The following is an 18,270-nucleotide window of genomic DNA, read 5'->3' on the forward strand; positions in this document are numbered from 1 at the left end:
CTGCCCCACACATGCAATGCATGGCTGCATGTGTGGGGCAGTGATGAGCAAAACCAAAAATCATACACAAGAAAAAAAAAAAAGTATCAATGAAGTTGTGATGTGAATCAATCACTAAGACAATGGACAATGACTTGCATAACAACCATAAGATGGTGCTGTTCTGTCCACAGGAGCCGCCCATTCTTCATACGGCCGTCTGGCATCTCGGGTCTCCCACAGCAGCCCGTTGTAAAGAGGACAGAGGCAGCCTGTGCACAGTGTGAGGTGAGCCGAGGAGGAAGGCTCTGGGGACCGGGTGACTCGGCGGGAGTTGGGGGACACTCGCGCCATGTGTCTTGCAGCAGCCCGCTTAACACGACGACGCCTGGCAGCTAGGGATGCCATCAGCAGGGGTGGGAAAAGAGGCGCAGCTAATGCCCATGGCTCCTTCAGCTGCTTTCGGTTCATCAGTTCACACTCAAAGGCTGGGCATATAGCGGCGCGTGGGTGATGTCATCAGAGAATGGATTATGTAAGTCGCAGCTTCGATGCTGCATCGTAGGTGGTTGAATCGCAATGCATCGATGCTACGATTAATCTCATCACCCGTAGTTCTGACGGGGATGACCCCCATGCCAGAACACTCTGGTAAGCACTCTCTGCCATTGGCTGACAGCACTGATGGGAAGTTGGTTGGTTGTTGGTTTTGCGTCGTAGACATCAGCACACATCTCTAGTGTAAATATCGCCTAAACCATGGAGGTTTAGGAGATATTTCCAGCACCTAGATTAAGGCTTACCTGTAGGTAAAAGTGGTTGTACAGAGTGTACAACCACTTTAAGAAATTCAATTTATTTTTTATTGGATGCATTTTAAAGCAGAAAGTGAAAAAAATATTTTTTTTCAAAATTGTCTGCATTTTTTGTTTATAGCGCAAAAAATAAAAACCGTAGAGGTGAACAAATACTAGCAAAGGAAAGCTCTATTTGTGATTTGTGGGGGGAAAAAATTAAATTTTATTTGGGTAAAGCGTTGCACGACAGCGCAATTGTCAGAGTAACACAGTGCTGTATCGCAAAAAATGGTCAGGTCATAAAGGGGGGTAAAACCTTTTGGAGCAGAAAAGGTTAATGTGCGTTCTGTTAAGGCAGCCAATTCATTAAATGGACTGTTTAGCACATCAAAAGGCTTAACAAAAAAAAACAGATGAATGCATGGTGCATGTATGCAAAGGTGTGCCATTTTAACACTGCAGCAAAACTATGCATTGACACACTTTACCACAGCCAAACAATGTAAACCCCAGGGCATTGTGAGCGCTTGGTTCCTAAACCTTCCAAACCTCAACCCCCTAAAAGAGAAATCCTCTAACACTAACCCAAACCCTGCACATAAACTGCTTCTGTGTCACAGGGCTCAGTGCTCCCTCCACATATTTTCTATGGGATTAAGGTTTGGAGACTGGCTAGGCCACTCCACGACCTTAATGTGCTTCTTCTCGAGCCACTCCTTTGTTGCCTTGGCCATGTATTTTGGGTCATTGTCATGCTGGAATACCCATCCACAACCCATTTTCAATGCCCTGGCTGAGGGAAGCAGGTTCTCACCCAAGATTTGAAAGTACGTGGCCCCATCCGTCATCCCTTTGATGCAGTGAAGTCCTGTCCCCTTAGCAGGAAAATGCCCCCCAAAGCATAATGTTTCCACCTCCATGTTTGACAGTGGGGAATGGTGTTCTTGGGGTCATAGGCAGCATGCCTCCTCCTCCAAACACAAGTTGAGAGGATGCCAAAAAGCTTGATTTTTGGTCTCATGTGACCACAACACTTTCACCCAGTTCTCCTCTGAATCATTCAGATGTTCATTAGCAAACTTCAGAAAGACCTGTACATTTGCTTTCTTGAGCAGGGGAACCTTGCGGGTGCTGCAGGATTTTAGTCCTTCACAGTGTAGTGTGTTCCCAATTGTTTTCTTGGTGACTGGTCCCAGCTGCCTTAAAGCGGAGCTCCACCATAAAGTGGAACCCTCCCCCCCTCCGGTGTCACATTTGACACCTTTCAGGGGGGAGGGGGTGCAGATAACTGTCTAAGACAGGTATTTGCACCCACTTCAGGGAGTCCTCTCTGCGGGTAGTGCGTCACTTCCCGCCCGTTGTGTTCTGGGAAACACAGCAGGGACCAGTGAGGATGGTGCTGCGTGATTCGCGCATGCGCCGTAGGGAATCGGGCAGTGAAGCTGGAACGCTTCACTTCCTGATTCCCTCACCGAGGATGGCAGGTGGGGCAGCAGATAGACGAGCGATTGCTCGTCTGTGCTGCCAACGTCGCTGGACTCAAGGACAGCCAAGTGTCCATATATTAAAAGTCAGCAGCTGCAGTATTTGTAGTTGCTGGCATTAAATATTTTTTAAGGGCGGAGCTCCACTTTAAGATCATTGACAAGATTCTCCTGTGTAGTTCTTAACTGATTCCTCACCATTCTCATGATCATTGAAACTTCACGAGGTGAGATCTTGCATGGAGCCCAAGACCGAGGGAGATTGATGGTTATTTTATGCTTCTTCCATTTGCGAATAATCACACCAACTGTTTTCACCCTTGCACCAAGCTGCTTGACGATGGTCTTGTAGCCCATTCCAGCCATGTGTAGGTCTACAATCTCTTGTCCCTGACATCCTTGGACAGACCAGGGATCCTGAAACTACGGCCCTCCAGCTGCTGCGGAACTACACATCCCATGAGGCATTGTAGAACTCCGACATTCACAGACATGACTAGGCATTATGGGAATTGTAGTTCCTGAACAACTGGAAGATCCATGGTCTTGGCCATAGTGGAGAGATTAGAATCGGATTGATTCTGTGGACGGGTGTCTTATACAAGTAACAAACTGAGATTAGGCGCACTCCCTTTAAGAGAGTGCTCCTAATCCCTGCTTATTAACTGGATAGAAGACACCTTGGAGCCAGAAATCTTGCTGATTGGTAGGTGATCAAATACCTATTTCAAGCATTAAAATGCAAATCAATTTATTACTTTTTTGAAATGCGTTTTTTTTTCTGGATATTTTTGTTCTGTCTCACTGGTAAAATAAACCTTCCAATAGTTAGTGCTAGGCTTTTCTTCCACTTAAAGGAAAACGAAGGAAAAGGTCAACCTTCTTTTTTTTCTTCTTGATTTATTCATAAATGCATGTGATCACTATGTCAGTGCTGACTAGGCATTGTCTGTTTTTGTATAGCAACAAAAATGTCACTGTTTTTCGTTCTGGTTTCTCAAATGCCTTGGTGCACGTTTACACCAAAATGCATGTTGCATCCCACGGTATGCTGTGCTGTGCATTCTTTCAGTGTATGATCAGGGGTAGGCAACCTAAGTAGTAAGGGAAATTACTGTTACTAAACCCACATCAATAAAATCAGTCTTTTATCAATAACAGTTTTATTTAGAAGTTTTCAATACACGTATACATGTAGGACCTTACACATAAGCAACATCCAGTGGAGTGGTCATCAACACATTTGACATTCTCCAAAGCTCAAACTGACCAGTTATGTGTCAAAATCAGTCTTTATGTGCAGTAAAGCATGCTTGTTATACTCACTGTGGGGCCTAAGGGGTTAATCCTGCACATTGTGTAAAAAGGCTGTTTGATCAGGTCTTCTCTGATCCTCCCCTTCTTTCACTATCCCCAATCCATCTCCTTAAAGACAGTCTTTGGAGTCACTCTGCACATGCCCAGTTTGATATGTATTGCTGGAGAGTTGGTTTTTCTTCTTTTCTGGGGAGGTTGCATGTGATCGGCATCAGTCAGTGGGTCAGGGGTCCTGTAGCCTCAGAGGAGGTACAGGTCACTCACTGTGTTCAGAAACGGAAGGGGCCTGTAAATTACATAATTACAGGGGGGGGGGGACTAGCGGGGGGTAGAGGAGGAGATGGGTAGATCGTGATTGATGGGTTACCAACCGTCCTGTAGTTGTATGTATGCAGCAGTATGTTGCAATACAATTTTAATTGTGCCACAGCGCAAATCTACAGTGTGCTGTGTTGCACTTGTGTTATACTGCACTGAAACGCAATGGTGCATTTATTCTAGTGGTGCACCGAAATAAAAATCCAGGTGCCGAAACAAAAAACGAAAATTGGATGCACTTGGGTAAAAAACAAAACGGACTGTTTTTTTTTTAATCTCTTGCCGACTATATATATATATATATATATATATATATATATATATATATATATATATATATATATATACATACACACACACACACACACACACACACACACACACACACACACACACACACACACACACACACACACACACACACACACACAGCGGCTCCTCTGCGCAGGATGACATACCTGTACGTGATCCTGCACTTCCAGGTCTGGGGTGCACACGCTTGCTGCCGGCGACCCGCTCCCGCTGTGATTTAGCACAGTGGGAGCCAGTCAGCGAGTCGAGCGTATGGGATGTCCGCCGGGGACCTGCCAATGGTTCCCGAGAAAGAGAGGACGTCTGCCTATGTAACAAGGCAGATCGCTGTTCTGTGAGAAGGGGAGGTAGTGAGCCGGTTTCTGCTAAACTGGTACAAGCACATCCCACACAGAAAGCACTCTGTAGAAACACATTTAACCCTTTGATCGCTCCTGATAACCGCTTCCCTGCTAGTGTTGGTACAGTGACAGTGCATATTTTTAGCACTGATCACTGTATTCGTGTCACTGTTCCCCAAAAAGTGTCACTTGGTGTCCAATTTGTGACCGCAGTTTTGCAGTCCCGCTATAAGTCACTGATCGCCGCCATTACTAGCAAAAAAAAATCATTAAATAGATCCCATAGTTTGTAGACACAATAACTTTTGCGCAAACCAATCAATAGACACTTATTGGGATTTTTTTTATTTTTTTACCAAAAATTTGTAGCAGAATACATATTGACCTAAATTTATTCAAGGGGAGTTCCAGCCAATATTTGTTTATTAAAAGTCCAGCGTTCCAGCGACGCGCCGGCCGGGGCTCTGCTCCTCTCCCCCCCTCCCCTGCCGGCGTCTTCATTGTCACTGTGGGCACCCGGCCGTGACAGCTTTCGGCTTCACGGCCGGGCACCCACTGCGCATGTGCGAGTGGCACTGCGAATGCGCGGCCTGGCGCTGTTTGATTGGACAGGCGATCGCCTAGGACCTGTCACGTGTCCTAGGCGATCGCCTACAGGGAGGGGCTGCCAAAAGGCGATTAAGCTTAATCGCCTTTGCAGCCCCTCGGCGGAAGGAGGAAGTGGGACAGGAAGTCCCACTGCTCCTGAAGCCCCCACTCCCCCCCCCAAAAAAATGACATGCCAAATGTGGCATGTAAGGGGGCGAGGAGTGGGTTAAGCGGAAGTTCCATTTTTGGGTGGAACTCCGCTTTAAGAAAGTTGATATTTTTTTTTTTTTTTTAAACTTGAAATGTTTTAAAGCAGGGGGTACATCTTCCAGAGGGCAAGTGGTTAAATAATTTTTTCAATTAATGTGGCTGGTGTTTTTGCATTGAAGTCAATGGGATGCAGCATGCCATTATTTTTTCTATCGGCAAACATTCGACCGATTATATTTGTGCAACTCTAAGGCCGCGTACACACGGTCGGTCCATCCGATGAGAACGGTCCGAAGGACCGTTTTCATCGGTTAACCAATGAAGCTGACTGATGGTCTAATGTGCCTACACACCATCAGTTAAAAAAAAACGATCGAGTCCAATGCGGTGACGTAAAACACAACGACGTGCTGAGAAAAATGAAGTTCAATGCTTCCAAGCATGCGTCGACTTGATTCTGAGCATGCGTGGGTTTTGAACCGATGCTTTTGCGTACTAACCGTCGGTTTTGACCGATCGGTTAGGCGTCCATCGGTTCAATTTTAAAGCAAGTTCTACATTTTTCGACCGAAGGATAACGGACCGATGGGGCCCACACACGGTCAGTTTGGACTGATGAAACTGAACTTCAGTCCGTTTCCATCGGTTTTGTCCGATCGTGTGTACAGGGCCTAATAGAGCTGCATGATTCTGGATAGAATGAGAATTACGATTTATTCACTTAGAATAAATATCACGATGCTCTCACAATTCTCAGTGTAACATCTTGCACATTATGCAAACAAATTGGGCTAACTTTACTGTATAGTTTTTTTTCATTTATTGATTGAAGTATATTTTTTCCAAAACAAATTGCTTTTGTGTAAATACAGTGTGACATAAAATGTTGCAACAACTGCCATTTTATTGTCCATGGTCTGCTAAAAAAAAAGGGGGTTCTAAGTCCTTTTCTAGCAAAAAATAAAAATATTAACTTGTAAGCAACAAATGTCAGAGAAAGGCTTTGTCTTTAAGTGCTTTAACTGCCCTCCTTTAGGAAGTTGGTTTCTTTGATCTAAAAGAACCAAATGATACATTGTTTCTTTTTATCTCAACAAACAATGCTGTGATGAACTTTACCGCTGCCCCCCCCCCCTTTTTATTTTCATTTGACAGCTGTCAGCAGAGAACGACTCTGCACTTGTTACATGAGTCATGGATAGCCCAGATTAAGATTGTGAGGGGGTTGAATCGAGATCGTGATTTTTTTTAACTATTAATTGGGCAATTCTGATCTCTAATTTTGCTGAAATGGTTTTGCAGAACCTATTCTTGCGCACAGTGCTTTTATTATTATTATTATTGTTGTTATGATTATTATTATTCAAGAATTTTATAACTGGATACCCTCAAATGCCATTTGGGACCCATTTGCACCTTCATATTCTGGTGCATTGCATTTGTGGACTATTGCCAGGGGCCCTAAAAAGGGTCTATGGGCGATTTTGACAAGGGGTGGGAGCCAGGGCCCCAGGGGGGGGGAGGATCGAGCTCCATGCAAAACCATTGCACAGAGCAGGTAAGTAAAAAAGTGTAATTAAAAGAAGAAAAAAAAATGTCTACGATAATTTTAATGACTGCGTCTTATCAAAACATCCTAATTTTTACATTAATTAGTAACCTATGTAAAACCATTTTTTAAGAGTTCATCTTGCTTTGCATTTATTTGGTTTGTTTTTTTGTTTTTATTTTATTGCAATTGTTTTAGTAGTGAAACTGCACGAGAAATCCTTGTTACAAATCATGTGTTGGAACACAGAAGAGTGACTAAACCTAAGTAGTTACAATTGTTGATCAGCTGTCTGACAATGCTTGTTTTCCTCCGGTCTCGTCGGTGTCACTGCCCTACCGCTTGCTTGTGGCAGTGCTCATTTGCCAGCAATAGCTCTGTCACTCTCTCTCTCCGGCGACATGACTGGGGAGCTTGAGGCACCGTTACTTGGAGATTCCCTCGGTAGGGCCCCTGCTCTTTCTTCGCACACAAGCTTAGTATGCCAGGGAGAGGTGCTAGCAGAGGCTGTGTACTCTGCTTTATTTACGGAAACAGCAGGGTTGAGATTGATTGCGTTGTAGGAAGGTCTGTGGCTAAGAGGAGAAAGGAGGGGTGCAGGAGAGAGAGAGAGGGGGGGAGTGGACGACAAACAAGCAGGAGGGGGGTCACAGCACATGCTCAGTGCTTTTTAGTCTGAGGGGGGAAGTTTGCAGCGCTGTGCGTGGAGGCTGAGGTCATAGCACAAGCTCAGTGAAAGCTCTCTGAGGTCTCTGACTGCATGTGCCACCATTTTGAGTAGTTAGAGTAAGGAAAAGCGATAGAGTTTAGAGGAGGAACTGCAGGCTGTGAGGGGTTCAGGCAGAGCCAGCTGCGCCTGTGCTAGTGATGGATGACCTGTTCAGCCCCTGCAGGTAGGAACCTGACACCTCTGGCCTCCCGCACTGCTGCTTCTGCCAGCTTGTGAAATGTTTACCATGGACTGTTTTCGGCCCTTGTTCTATTAATATTGCATGTCACTGCAAAGCCTGTAAGCCTTGCTTGCTGCAGCCGTTCTGCATGCTTACCTGTGAGCGGCACGGCATGGTGTCAGGTACGTTCTGTACTGTGTTCTGCTCTTGTGTCTATTTTTTTTCCCCCTTATCCCTGGCTCCGTCTGTTCCTGCAGTGCTGTGTTAACTATTTGCAATGTGAATGGCTCTGACTTTCAATGCATTTCCATCCGTTTCGTTTCCAGAGGGGTTAAACGTAAGGCTTTTTTGCTATTGCCATAATCTCCGCACTGACAGAAGATGCTGCAGGCTGCACGGTCAGCGATATGGCTCTCCCGGTTTAATGTTTTGGGCCTGCACTGACTGTTTAGATAATGTTTTCGGGAAGGTTGGAGGTGGCCAGTCATTGGCTGCTTACAGCTGTGGGTGGAACTTTTGTCTTGATTGAAAAGTCTACGTCCCCAGGGCTAATGATGTGAATTACTGTGATAATGTGCTGGAAGTCGGAATGCAAATAATCCCCCTGAATCTGCCGTCTCCCGCTGCTTATTCACAGCTGAATGCCGTTATTACTCAGTTTCTTGTTGTATATATTATACTTATAATTTTTTTTTTTTACTGTGTGTTTTTAGTATTTTTCCCTTATTAAATAAACATTTTTTGCTTTCAAAGTTATTTTTTTTTAATGAAAACTTGTGTTTTTTATTGACATGTGCCAGAAAATTCCTTTATCTAAATCTTTAAGCAGGCCATATAATAAATATAATGCTGTACAATAAAGTTGACTGGTATCTGGCACAGTTAGTAGCACATAATTGATTTCTAAGCATTTGGGCAGATTTAAAATGTTTTGCTTTTTAATATTGTGTAGCCTGCCACCTTATTATAATGTTTGTGTTATAGGGAAATGCCCCAATTCATGCTGAATGTCGGGGTGAACAGGAGGTCATTTGCAGTTCTGATTTTGTGGCTGTATATACCAGATAATTACAATGATGTGATTTGAGAAAAATGTGTTGACGTGGTTTGCCTGTATGAAAGGGTATTGAGCCAAAAGGATTGTTTTCTTTGTTTTTCTAATAGTTCACAAATTGTGCATCTTTTATAGTGGGCCACTTCTTAGAATTCACCACCCATACCTTCTATAAATATGTACTCAGTATATGTATCCTATATCTGATGGCCTTGGAGGTTTGGGCCTTATCTCTATAGTGTCACCGCTTCCCATAGCAACTGGCACATTTCCCGCTGTCATTTTGCATGCGTTTTATGAAAGGAATCGCAGTTCCTTTGGGCAACTCAGACACGTCTAATAACTACTGCGTCTGAGTTTTGGCAGCTTTTGCACACACCTTTTTGTCTGGTATAGTATGCTGTTCTTTACTTCACCGGGTGCATAATTTACTTGCCATGTCCACCCACGTTTGAGCAAGAAGTTAATTTATGAATGTAGCAATATTAAATTGGAGTACTGGAAATCACATGATCCTTTTGGACTGTAAGCCTTTCCCAGTTTCCTGTCAAGCCAAAAACTGTAGGCAGTGGAGAATAGACAAATCTCTAGAAATAATCAGTGCTTAAGAGTATCAGAACATGATTAAATACATTTAGATGTATCCTATCTCCTGAGCTATATAGTCATTTATCTAATCAGTGGTGAACTTCTACTAAAGTTTTTATCTTTACACTTTTTTTTTTTTTTTTTATCAATGTTATTGCTGTCACAAGGCATGTAAACATCCCTTGACAGTAAAAGGCAGTGACAGGTACTCTTTACGGAGAAATCAGGGTCTATAAGACCCCAAAACCCTCCGTCAAGATCAGCGTTTTTGAATATTTTTTTTTTTTAATGGATGCCTTTTAAGATGCCAGTAATCCGGGAAGTGATGTCATGACATTGCTACCAGGTTACTAGATACGAGACCCGAACGAAGCATCTGCTTTATTTGGGTCTTCGGCCAGCTGATGAACGTGCCGGCTGGTTGCCCGGGCTTCCCGGTGGGACGTGAGAGCCCAGGGGAGTGGTGGGGGCGGGAGGGAATAACAGCCAAGCGGCTGTTATTGCAATGAAGCCGACTGTCCGCTTTAAAGAACGGTACTGGGGCATCACCCCGGTAAAACCCCTTGAAGCAAAATCGGTCTAGTTTGCGACCGATACCGATTTTTCGAAGAATTATGATATTGGCCTTCAATAATCGGCCTTACCGATAATCGGTCGATCCCTAGTACTTGCATCACAACTTTTTAAACCAGGGGTCTCCAAACTTTCTAACATAAGGCAAGTTTCTTGTCCTTCAAGCTGTAGTAGAAAAATACCCTACCATTGATATTATAGAGAGAAAGATGGTCCCCTGTCATTGGCAATGGTGGGAGGAATAGTGCCCCATCGTTGGTGTCGGTGGAAGGAGTAGTGGCACATCATTGGTATCAGTGGGAAGAGTAGTGGCACATCATTGGTGTCAGTGGGAAGAGTAGTGGCACATCATTGGTGTCAGTGAGAAGAGTAGTGGCACATCATTGGTGTCAGTGGGAAGAGTAGTGGCACATCATTGGTGTCAGTGAGAAGAGTAGTGGCACATCATTGGTGTCAGTGGGAAGAGTAGTGGCACATCATTGGTGTCGGTGGGAGGAGTAGTGGCACATCATTGGTGTCGGTGGGAGGAGTAGTGGCACATCGTTGGTGTCGGTGGGAGGAGTAGTGGCACATCGTTGGTGTCGGTGGGAGGAGTAGTGGCACATCGTTGGTGTCGGTGGGAGGAGTAGTGGCACATCGTTGGTGTCGGTGGGAGGAGTAGTGGCACATCATTGGTATCAGTGGGAAGAGTAGTGGCACATCATTGGTGTCTGTGGGAAGAGTAGTGCCACATCATTGGTGTCAGTGGAAGAAATGGTGTGCCTCATCATTGGGAGGAACATTTCCCAGAGGGCTGGATTTAAGCAAAAAAATGGCTGCAGTTTGGAGACCACTGGTTTGTTTTAATTGAACAAAAAAGAAATGTATAATCTTTTTTTTTTTTTTTTTTTTTTAAATATAAGGGACCTTAGGCAAAGATTTTATACCCATTAGAAGTTAAGTAATTGTGAGTGTCAAAGGATGCTTGGATATAGTAACTAATATCTAGGGGTACTTGTAGTGGGGCACATACCCTTAAAAGACTGGAGAACATGGGTGTAGCGAGTAAATAGGTGTCAAGTATAGGCTCACTTGTTATTGAAAAGTCACAGTAACCCCTAAAAAAATCAACATTTATCTTTATTTATTGCATGTATTCAGCACTGTAACATCGTTATTTTATATACCCATTATATAAACCTTGTGGTATGTCACTATCGGATAGTGGACTACAATTTTCCTCTTGTATATACAAAAATAAAGAAATACAGGTAGATGTGCGTATGCTGCGATACATTGTAGACTTGTTATTTTCTACTGTAGTGTTCTGCTTTTTATGTATTTTAACAACAAACAAAATTGAGTCTAGGATCATAGTAGTTTAAAACCATATATAACGGGCATTACGAAAAGCCATAGGGTCCTAGTGCAAAAATCTTTTCTTTAGCCTCTAGTTTGCCAATTTGCAATCCAGCACAACTTTAATGGCCAGAAAAAGGGCTACTGGTGCATGAAATAAGTGCATAGGGCACAGCTGGTAAAAAGTGGGCAGTGGCAGTTATGCTTGGCTGTGCAACCCGAGCTTTAGTGATTGTGTACCTTTTGCATGGCTTATAGCATTGCCCTGTCACCAGTGATTTTATTGTATGTGACATATTCAGGTGGTATATTTTGCCTGTATACAGTTCTGTCTTGTAGGTAATGCACTTCGCTTGGGTAGGTTCAGGTCAGGGTAACGAGGGAGTGTGGGTAACTGTGGTAGCTGTTCACTCTGCCTTCTGTATTTAAAGGGTCTTCACAACCACCACCACCTCCTCCTGCCATTTCACTTCCCCAGCTTCTCTCTGTCCAGCGCGTGTTTACCTCAGTGAGCACAGCGTTTCCATAGCAACCAGCATTTTTTCAAAGGGAAGATCTTGTCATTTTATGTAATTCGCCGCAGCTGAAGAGGGCCGAAATATTAAGTTGTTGCCATGGAAACGGCTTTGATAGATCAGTTTCTTTTGTGTCTTTCTGGTATTTTTCCCTATAGATGTGATGGAGTCCGGGAGCCTAGAATTAACACCTTCCTCACGGAGAATAAACCTCTCTACTGCCCGGGATCATGGCACCACACATGGCGCCAGTTTGTCTTTGAAGCAGTTACATGTGACAGGAGGCATTAAAGCCGCCACATCGTCTGTAGATAACATCGCTCATCCCACCACTGAGGCTGAAGTGCTTGTCTCCTGCAGAGACATGTAGTCTCCTTGTGTGACGGCTACTGTTATCTATCTGTATAGTGCGAACAGCATGGGACCGTTATGTAATGTATGTGGTCTGGAAAATAAGGCTAATTCTATAGTATTACATTTTTGCAGTACACACTGAAATGAAATTAAACCGAATTCTAAGTTTCTAATTGCTAAATACTTGTTTGGCAGTTTAATCAGTGTTCACATCCTCCATTTTATACCTTACCCCTGTATAGTATAGCCATTGACTGAATACCTGTGATAGAATGGTGTAGCATTAAGCTTACATGGATGAAAACAAATGTGATTATTTTCCTGTTCTGGAAGAGGATGACATTTCTTGAGGTAAGACAGTTGCACCCCCCCATCAGCTAGCTTTGATGGTGCTCACCACTGCTTCTCAATGGGTACTCAGTTGAAATGTCTGTCTTGTTTTAACACCTGCTGCATTATACACATGTAACACATACTAGGCCTATCATAGATGACCTTCAATATGTCAGTTTATTAAAGGGGAACCACAGTCTTTTTATTGTTTTTAGATATACAAATTAATAAAATCAACTTGACGTTGACTTTGTAATGTATTAAAAATGTTCCTTTGAATAGTTTGTCATTACCCACTTATCTTGCTACTTCTCGGTATACTCATATACTATGCACAGAATCTCCCGTAATGATTGGTATCCAAATGTCATGTGATCCTGGTTTGCCTAGGTTGGGAGCAGTTTTTATTTTTTAATTTTTTTTGTGTGTGTTTACACATGTGAAGTAGAAGATGTATTTTAATTTATGAAAACAAGATATGTGTATGTATACATACATTTTTTTATTTATTTTTTGGATCGAGTAGGAATGAATTAAAACTTCGGAGTTATTTTTTACTATCTATTTCCCTTTAGGGGATGTTCAACTTGAAAGTGGGTCTAAGGGCATTTTTTTTTTTTTTACCTTCATACATTTCGTGCATTAAAGCGGAGCTCCACCCAAAAGGGGAAGATCCGCTTGTTTCATTATTTCCCTTCTCCGCTGTCACGTTTGGCACCTTTCGGTGGGGGGAGGAGAGGATACCTGTCAAAACCAGATACCTGTTTTCACTTCCCGGTAAGATCGCAGCAATCTTTGTGAGGCGATCAATGAAATTTCCAACCCCGCCCGCCTTCTGGGAAACGCAGAGGTCCTCAGAAAGTGCAGCACAACTCGCACATGTGCAGTAGGAAACGGGCTGTACTTCCTTTTTCCCTTCGTGAAGATGCTGGCGGAGCCGATGGTTCGGCTTGGGGTGCCGGCATCACGGGATCCCTGGATAGGTAAGTGTCCTCATATTAAGTAAGCAGCTACAGTATTTGTAGCTGCTAACTTAAAAAACAACACCCCACTATTTCCCCTCCTTTCCTCTCTAAACACTTACCTGAGACTGTCAACGATCCAGCACTGTTACCAGCTGCAGTTTTCTCTCCCATCTCCATCTCAAAAGGAACTTGAACAGCAGCAGGTGGAGCCAATAGCTTCTGCTGTCAATCAAATGGTGTGGGCATGGGGCAGGGTCTGCCCCCTTTGTATCAATGTATGCACGTGTACCCCCATAGCAGGTGGGTTGCTATAGGGGCACACAGAAGAGGAGGAGCCAGAAACACTAGTGGAGGACCCAAGAGGAGGTGGTTTGGGGCTGCTCTGTGCAAAACTATTGCACAGAGCAGGCAAGTATAACTTGTTTATTTTAATAAAAAAAAAATACACAACAGGAATTGAGGGAAACTCTCTTAATAAACTTCCTTATTGGAGGGATTACCTCTTCACCATTTTTGGCGACAACCTAAAATTGAGGATTTTCCCCACTGCTTTTTGTCCCAGTGACATTGGTCAGCAGAAAAAATATGGCTACTCTCCCTCACAGACACAAAAAAAAACGGGTTCCAAACGTACACGTTTTGGCTTACAAAAATACTTAAAAATGATATATTTTTAAATCATGTGAAGTTTGGCAAAATGCAACATCTTCAGAAGCCTTGAGAAAGTCTGGCCTGCTGTCTTTGATGTGTTGACCTGAATGATTGCAAATTGAGTAGTCCAAACATTTATTTATATTGTGTCTTACTAACATTTCTTGTGTTTGAGGGTGGCCTGTTTATGCCTCCAATCAGATGCATAATCAATGCAAGCCATGTATACGTATTTAGTTTTACACATACCCCAATACCTTATTCACCTTGTTTTTGTGATAATGCACATTGGTTTACAGTGGTGCTATTCATTAGGAATGACATTTCAACACACCTCATCTATTCAACTACTACTACATTGCTCAAAATGGCATATGCACCTTTTATTTGTGCTTTAGGCAGCCTGATTCAGCATCATATGTTCATCATGCCACGTTCATTCCTGTAGATGAGCCATACTCCAAGGGGGCTTCTTTAGTCAAGATTATGACTACCCATAGGAATAAAAGGGATCATGGAGCATGTGCAGAGCCAGCAGGATCCATGTCGTAGGTCAGAATGCTGGGTTTTAATGGAAGTCAAGTATAACACCATGCTGCCTGCTTTTAGTGGGGTTGGGGCTGTATTTAAGGATACGTTTACCAAAGGTGAATTTGTCATTCCAAAATACATTACATCACTTCGGAATTTTTTATTCGATCTTACGAGAATTGTATTAACCTCTCAATATGAGACTAGTGTGAAAAATAAAACTAATGATCATTCGTCCAATTTATACCATTGTGTGTACCAGGCATTGGCTCTCTTGCCTACAAACGCATACAACTGTTATGGAGAACAAAATCATGGTGTTAGAAAGCTTATGAAGAGAATGCCATAAATGTTGGCTGTTGGGATCTTTTCCTGCTTCTGTGCAGTATGTTGTGGGCATTGGGTGCAGACAGTATATTTAGCGCTCTCTGGGAGGGCATTCGTTTCCATTGGATACTCGCAGTACAGTCTCCTCCTTTTTATGCACTGTGTTTTGATTGGAAGATCATGGTTGACTGTGGTTTTTAGCCCATATTAAGAACTGCCAGAATGCTGAGAAAACATTGCAATGTACATTATTTGAAAATCTGAGGTCCACTCTGGTATCTGTCACAATTGGAATTCCTGCTGCTAAACTGTTGTATTGATTCCTGCTCTATTGCCAGATCAATATGTTGAGATCCTTGTCTAATGACACTAATTTGTCTGTTACAGGAGGCTGAATAGCACCCAAGGGGAAATTCGTGTGGGCCCGAGTCACCAGGTACATTTATTTTCAACTTTACCTTGAAACCCTGAGGCAGAAATTTATCTTATAAGATAACTTGTCACTGGCTCCAACAGACCATATTCTTAAGTGTAAAACTCAGCACACCATATAGAAAATGTCACCTTGGAAAAACCATAGGCAGTATGAGAAATGATCAGTTAGGCAGAAGTGCTATTTGTTTCCCTGCATCTTCATATGGAATATAGGGCTGCAACTAACGATTATTTTCATAATCGATTAGTTGGCCGATTATTGTTTCGATTAATCGGATAATAGCCTTTGAAAAAAAAAATTGCATTTATAAAAAAATTTGGTCCAATTTGTTGTTGGGCAAATTACAAAATACAAATTTCCGCAAAAACACATTGCATGCTTTTCTGCAGCTTCTCCAATTGAAGTATATTGAACCAAAAAAAAAAAAACACAATAGCAAAGTTTTGCGTTAAAGTCCTTGCCCTTTCCAAATACGCAGCAGCTAAAAAAAAATCATGGATGTGAATGTGTCCCATAGGAAAACGTGTAAATGAACTGTAGTGTGTTTCTGCAAAAAGCACCAAAAAACAGAGGTGTGACCCCAGGCCTGAGATGTTTAGTAACATAATGGGGTTTAAAAAATATAAGTACAAAAAGAGCAAATAATCGCTACTGTAAGGGGTTAATTTTTTTACTGTGGGACAGTGAAAGTAATATTTACAGTAGCGATTTGCTTTTTTGTACTATAAAAGGCTAATTTTAGTTTTTTTAACCCCATTATGTTTCTGGCTGATTAATCCATTATGAAAATTGTAATCGATTAATTTCATAATCGATTAGTTGTTTCGGCCCTAATGGAATATAACTTCTCATGGACAATAGCGTAAATGGGTCTTGCCACCAAACACCAATTTCTCCGTTTAAGCTTGATGCTGTTGGGTTTAATTACCCATTATTATTATTATTGTAGTCTTCTGCCTTAGAATCTCACTAGGGTTCCCATGCTTGTTATCTCTTGGCTGGAATTCTGGTAGAGGCTTTGTTGTATTTCCTATAATATCTATAGTGTCCATGGTGAGTGGACCTGGAAACACACATGGAAAATCTTGCTATTAGAGTACATTTGAGATGTTTAGACTGTGGCAAAGTCAAACCCATTGGCCATGCCCACATATCCCAAATAGCTGTTCGGGGTGGACTGACCCTTCCTATTGTTTTAAATAGTGGCCAAGGAAGGCCATGTTTATCCTTTTCACCTGCATCTCATAGGATCTGATACATAGACTGCCAAGGTTTGGTTTCTTCAGGAACATGAAAATTCAGCCTTTAATCTAATAGGATTTCTAGCTTGTAGTCCGATGCCTTTTCAACAGCATGATGTTAGACACAGTCTCCCAACTCCATCTTTGCATAGCTGTGTCAATAACTTGCCAACTTTCAGTACATGTGTACCGCTGTTCTGTTCTAACGACCAGCTTCTGTCGAATGGTCTTGCTGGAAGTCTAGCTTTTGACCAGCGTTTGCAGCCAATCGGGGGAAGGGCTATCAGAATAGTACAGTGGTAGAAAGATCCCTGCATCAAACATAGTTGTGTGGGAATGCGGGGCGACTTGTCGTGTTTTGTTTTTTGAACCCGCTGGTTGAACAAAAGAAAGGAAGAAAACAACAACTTCACGTGCTTGAGACAAGTGTTCCTAAACCCAGGACCCAGCATTCACTATATCTGGTCTCCAACAGTACACATAACTTGGAAATGCAATTATTTTAGTAAATATAAACTGCTAAATGCCTTTTCTCTGTAGAAGTTATAGCAGTCTTGTGACTTCTATTAGTGTGTGGTTAAAGCTTGTAGGAGGAGGTTTCATTCTTTTCTGACTGTCCTACCAGGCTGCAGGACCCCTGAATCTTTGTATGTACAGTGCTGATTGACCCTATGCCAATTTCATGCACCCTTCCCAAAAAAAAACAAAAAACTCTAGCAATACACACCAAATTGAGCATGTGCAGTGTGCCTTCTAGGGCTCTGTTCTATCAGCGGATGGTTTGGGGACAATAAAGAGGGGATCAAAAAGCCTTTTTACACCATGCAGAGAATTAACCCCTTGGGTTCCACAGTGAGTATAGCAAGCATGCCTTACTGCATATACAGACAGATTTTACTGTTGTGGGTCTAGTAACACTTTTTTTCCAGAATTTTTTTTATTAAACAATTCAGCAGTACAGCATAGTCGGTTATAGGTATACAATTCCATTCAACATAGATATCTTCTAGAGTCAATCCACAGTAAAAGAATGGTCAACGACAGTACATATAACAGTCAATCCTTCAGGGGAGCGTTCCGAGTCTCTCTCAAGGAGGACGGCTATCTGGACCCATATTAATTAGCTTACCCCCAGGCCTAACCGGGTGTTGACTTCATGTCACCGGGGGGGGAACGGCCACCAACTCTGGTGACGCCCTGTGGGACACTGTAGGCTTATAGCATGGGTGGGAGGGACCCCCAATGCCTGGAGAAAAACACCCCTACTGTTCACCTCGGATCACCCAACCTCATTCCCTCACCCACATGCATCTATCCATGCTGACCACACTTTATCAAATTTACTCGGACATTGCCTGCTCCCAAAAGTGAGTTGGTATAAGGGTAATACCGAGTTAACCACTTTTTTTCCGGGATTTAAGGGTGGGTGGGATGGCCGATTTCCAGTGTAGCATTATCTCCCTTCTGGCGTAGAACAGTGAGAAGGTAATACAGTAACACTTTAAAGTGTAAGTTTACCTTTGCAGAAAAATCTGTAAGGTGAACTTGCACAGGATTACACCATAGATATTCATCCCCT

The 18,270-nt window shown here is 42.8% G+C and overlaps 1 protein-coding gene across 6 annotated transcripts in view; it reads left to right on the forward strand.

Annotated features, from left to right (window-relative positions):
* Positions 1–18,270, forward strand: part of RERE (arginine-glutamic acid dipeptide repeats) — a 450,961-nt gene that overhangs the window by 369,032 nt on the left and 63,659 nt on the right. For 4 of the 6 annotated variants that reach the window (XM_040325943.1, XM_040325944.1, XM_040325947.1 and 1 more), the window contains one exon: positions 15,402–15,450. In XM_040325943.1, the coding sequence (XP_040181877.1) occupies positions 15,402–15,450 (49 nt within the window). Of the gene's footprint in view, positions 1–7,568; positions 7,789–7,821; positions 7,968–15,401; positions 15,451–18,270 lie in introns of those variants that run through there. The other 2 variants (XM_040325948.1, XM_040325949.1) reach the window with 2 other exon arrangements.

The sequence above is a fragment of the Rana temporaria genome, chromosome 10, assembly GCF_905171775.1.
Source record: "Rana temporaria chromosome 10, aRanTem1.1, whole genome shotgun sequence".
NCBI classification, from domain to species: domain Eukaryota; kingdom Metazoa; phylum Chordata; class Amphibia; order Anura; family Ranidae; genus Rana; species Rana temporaria.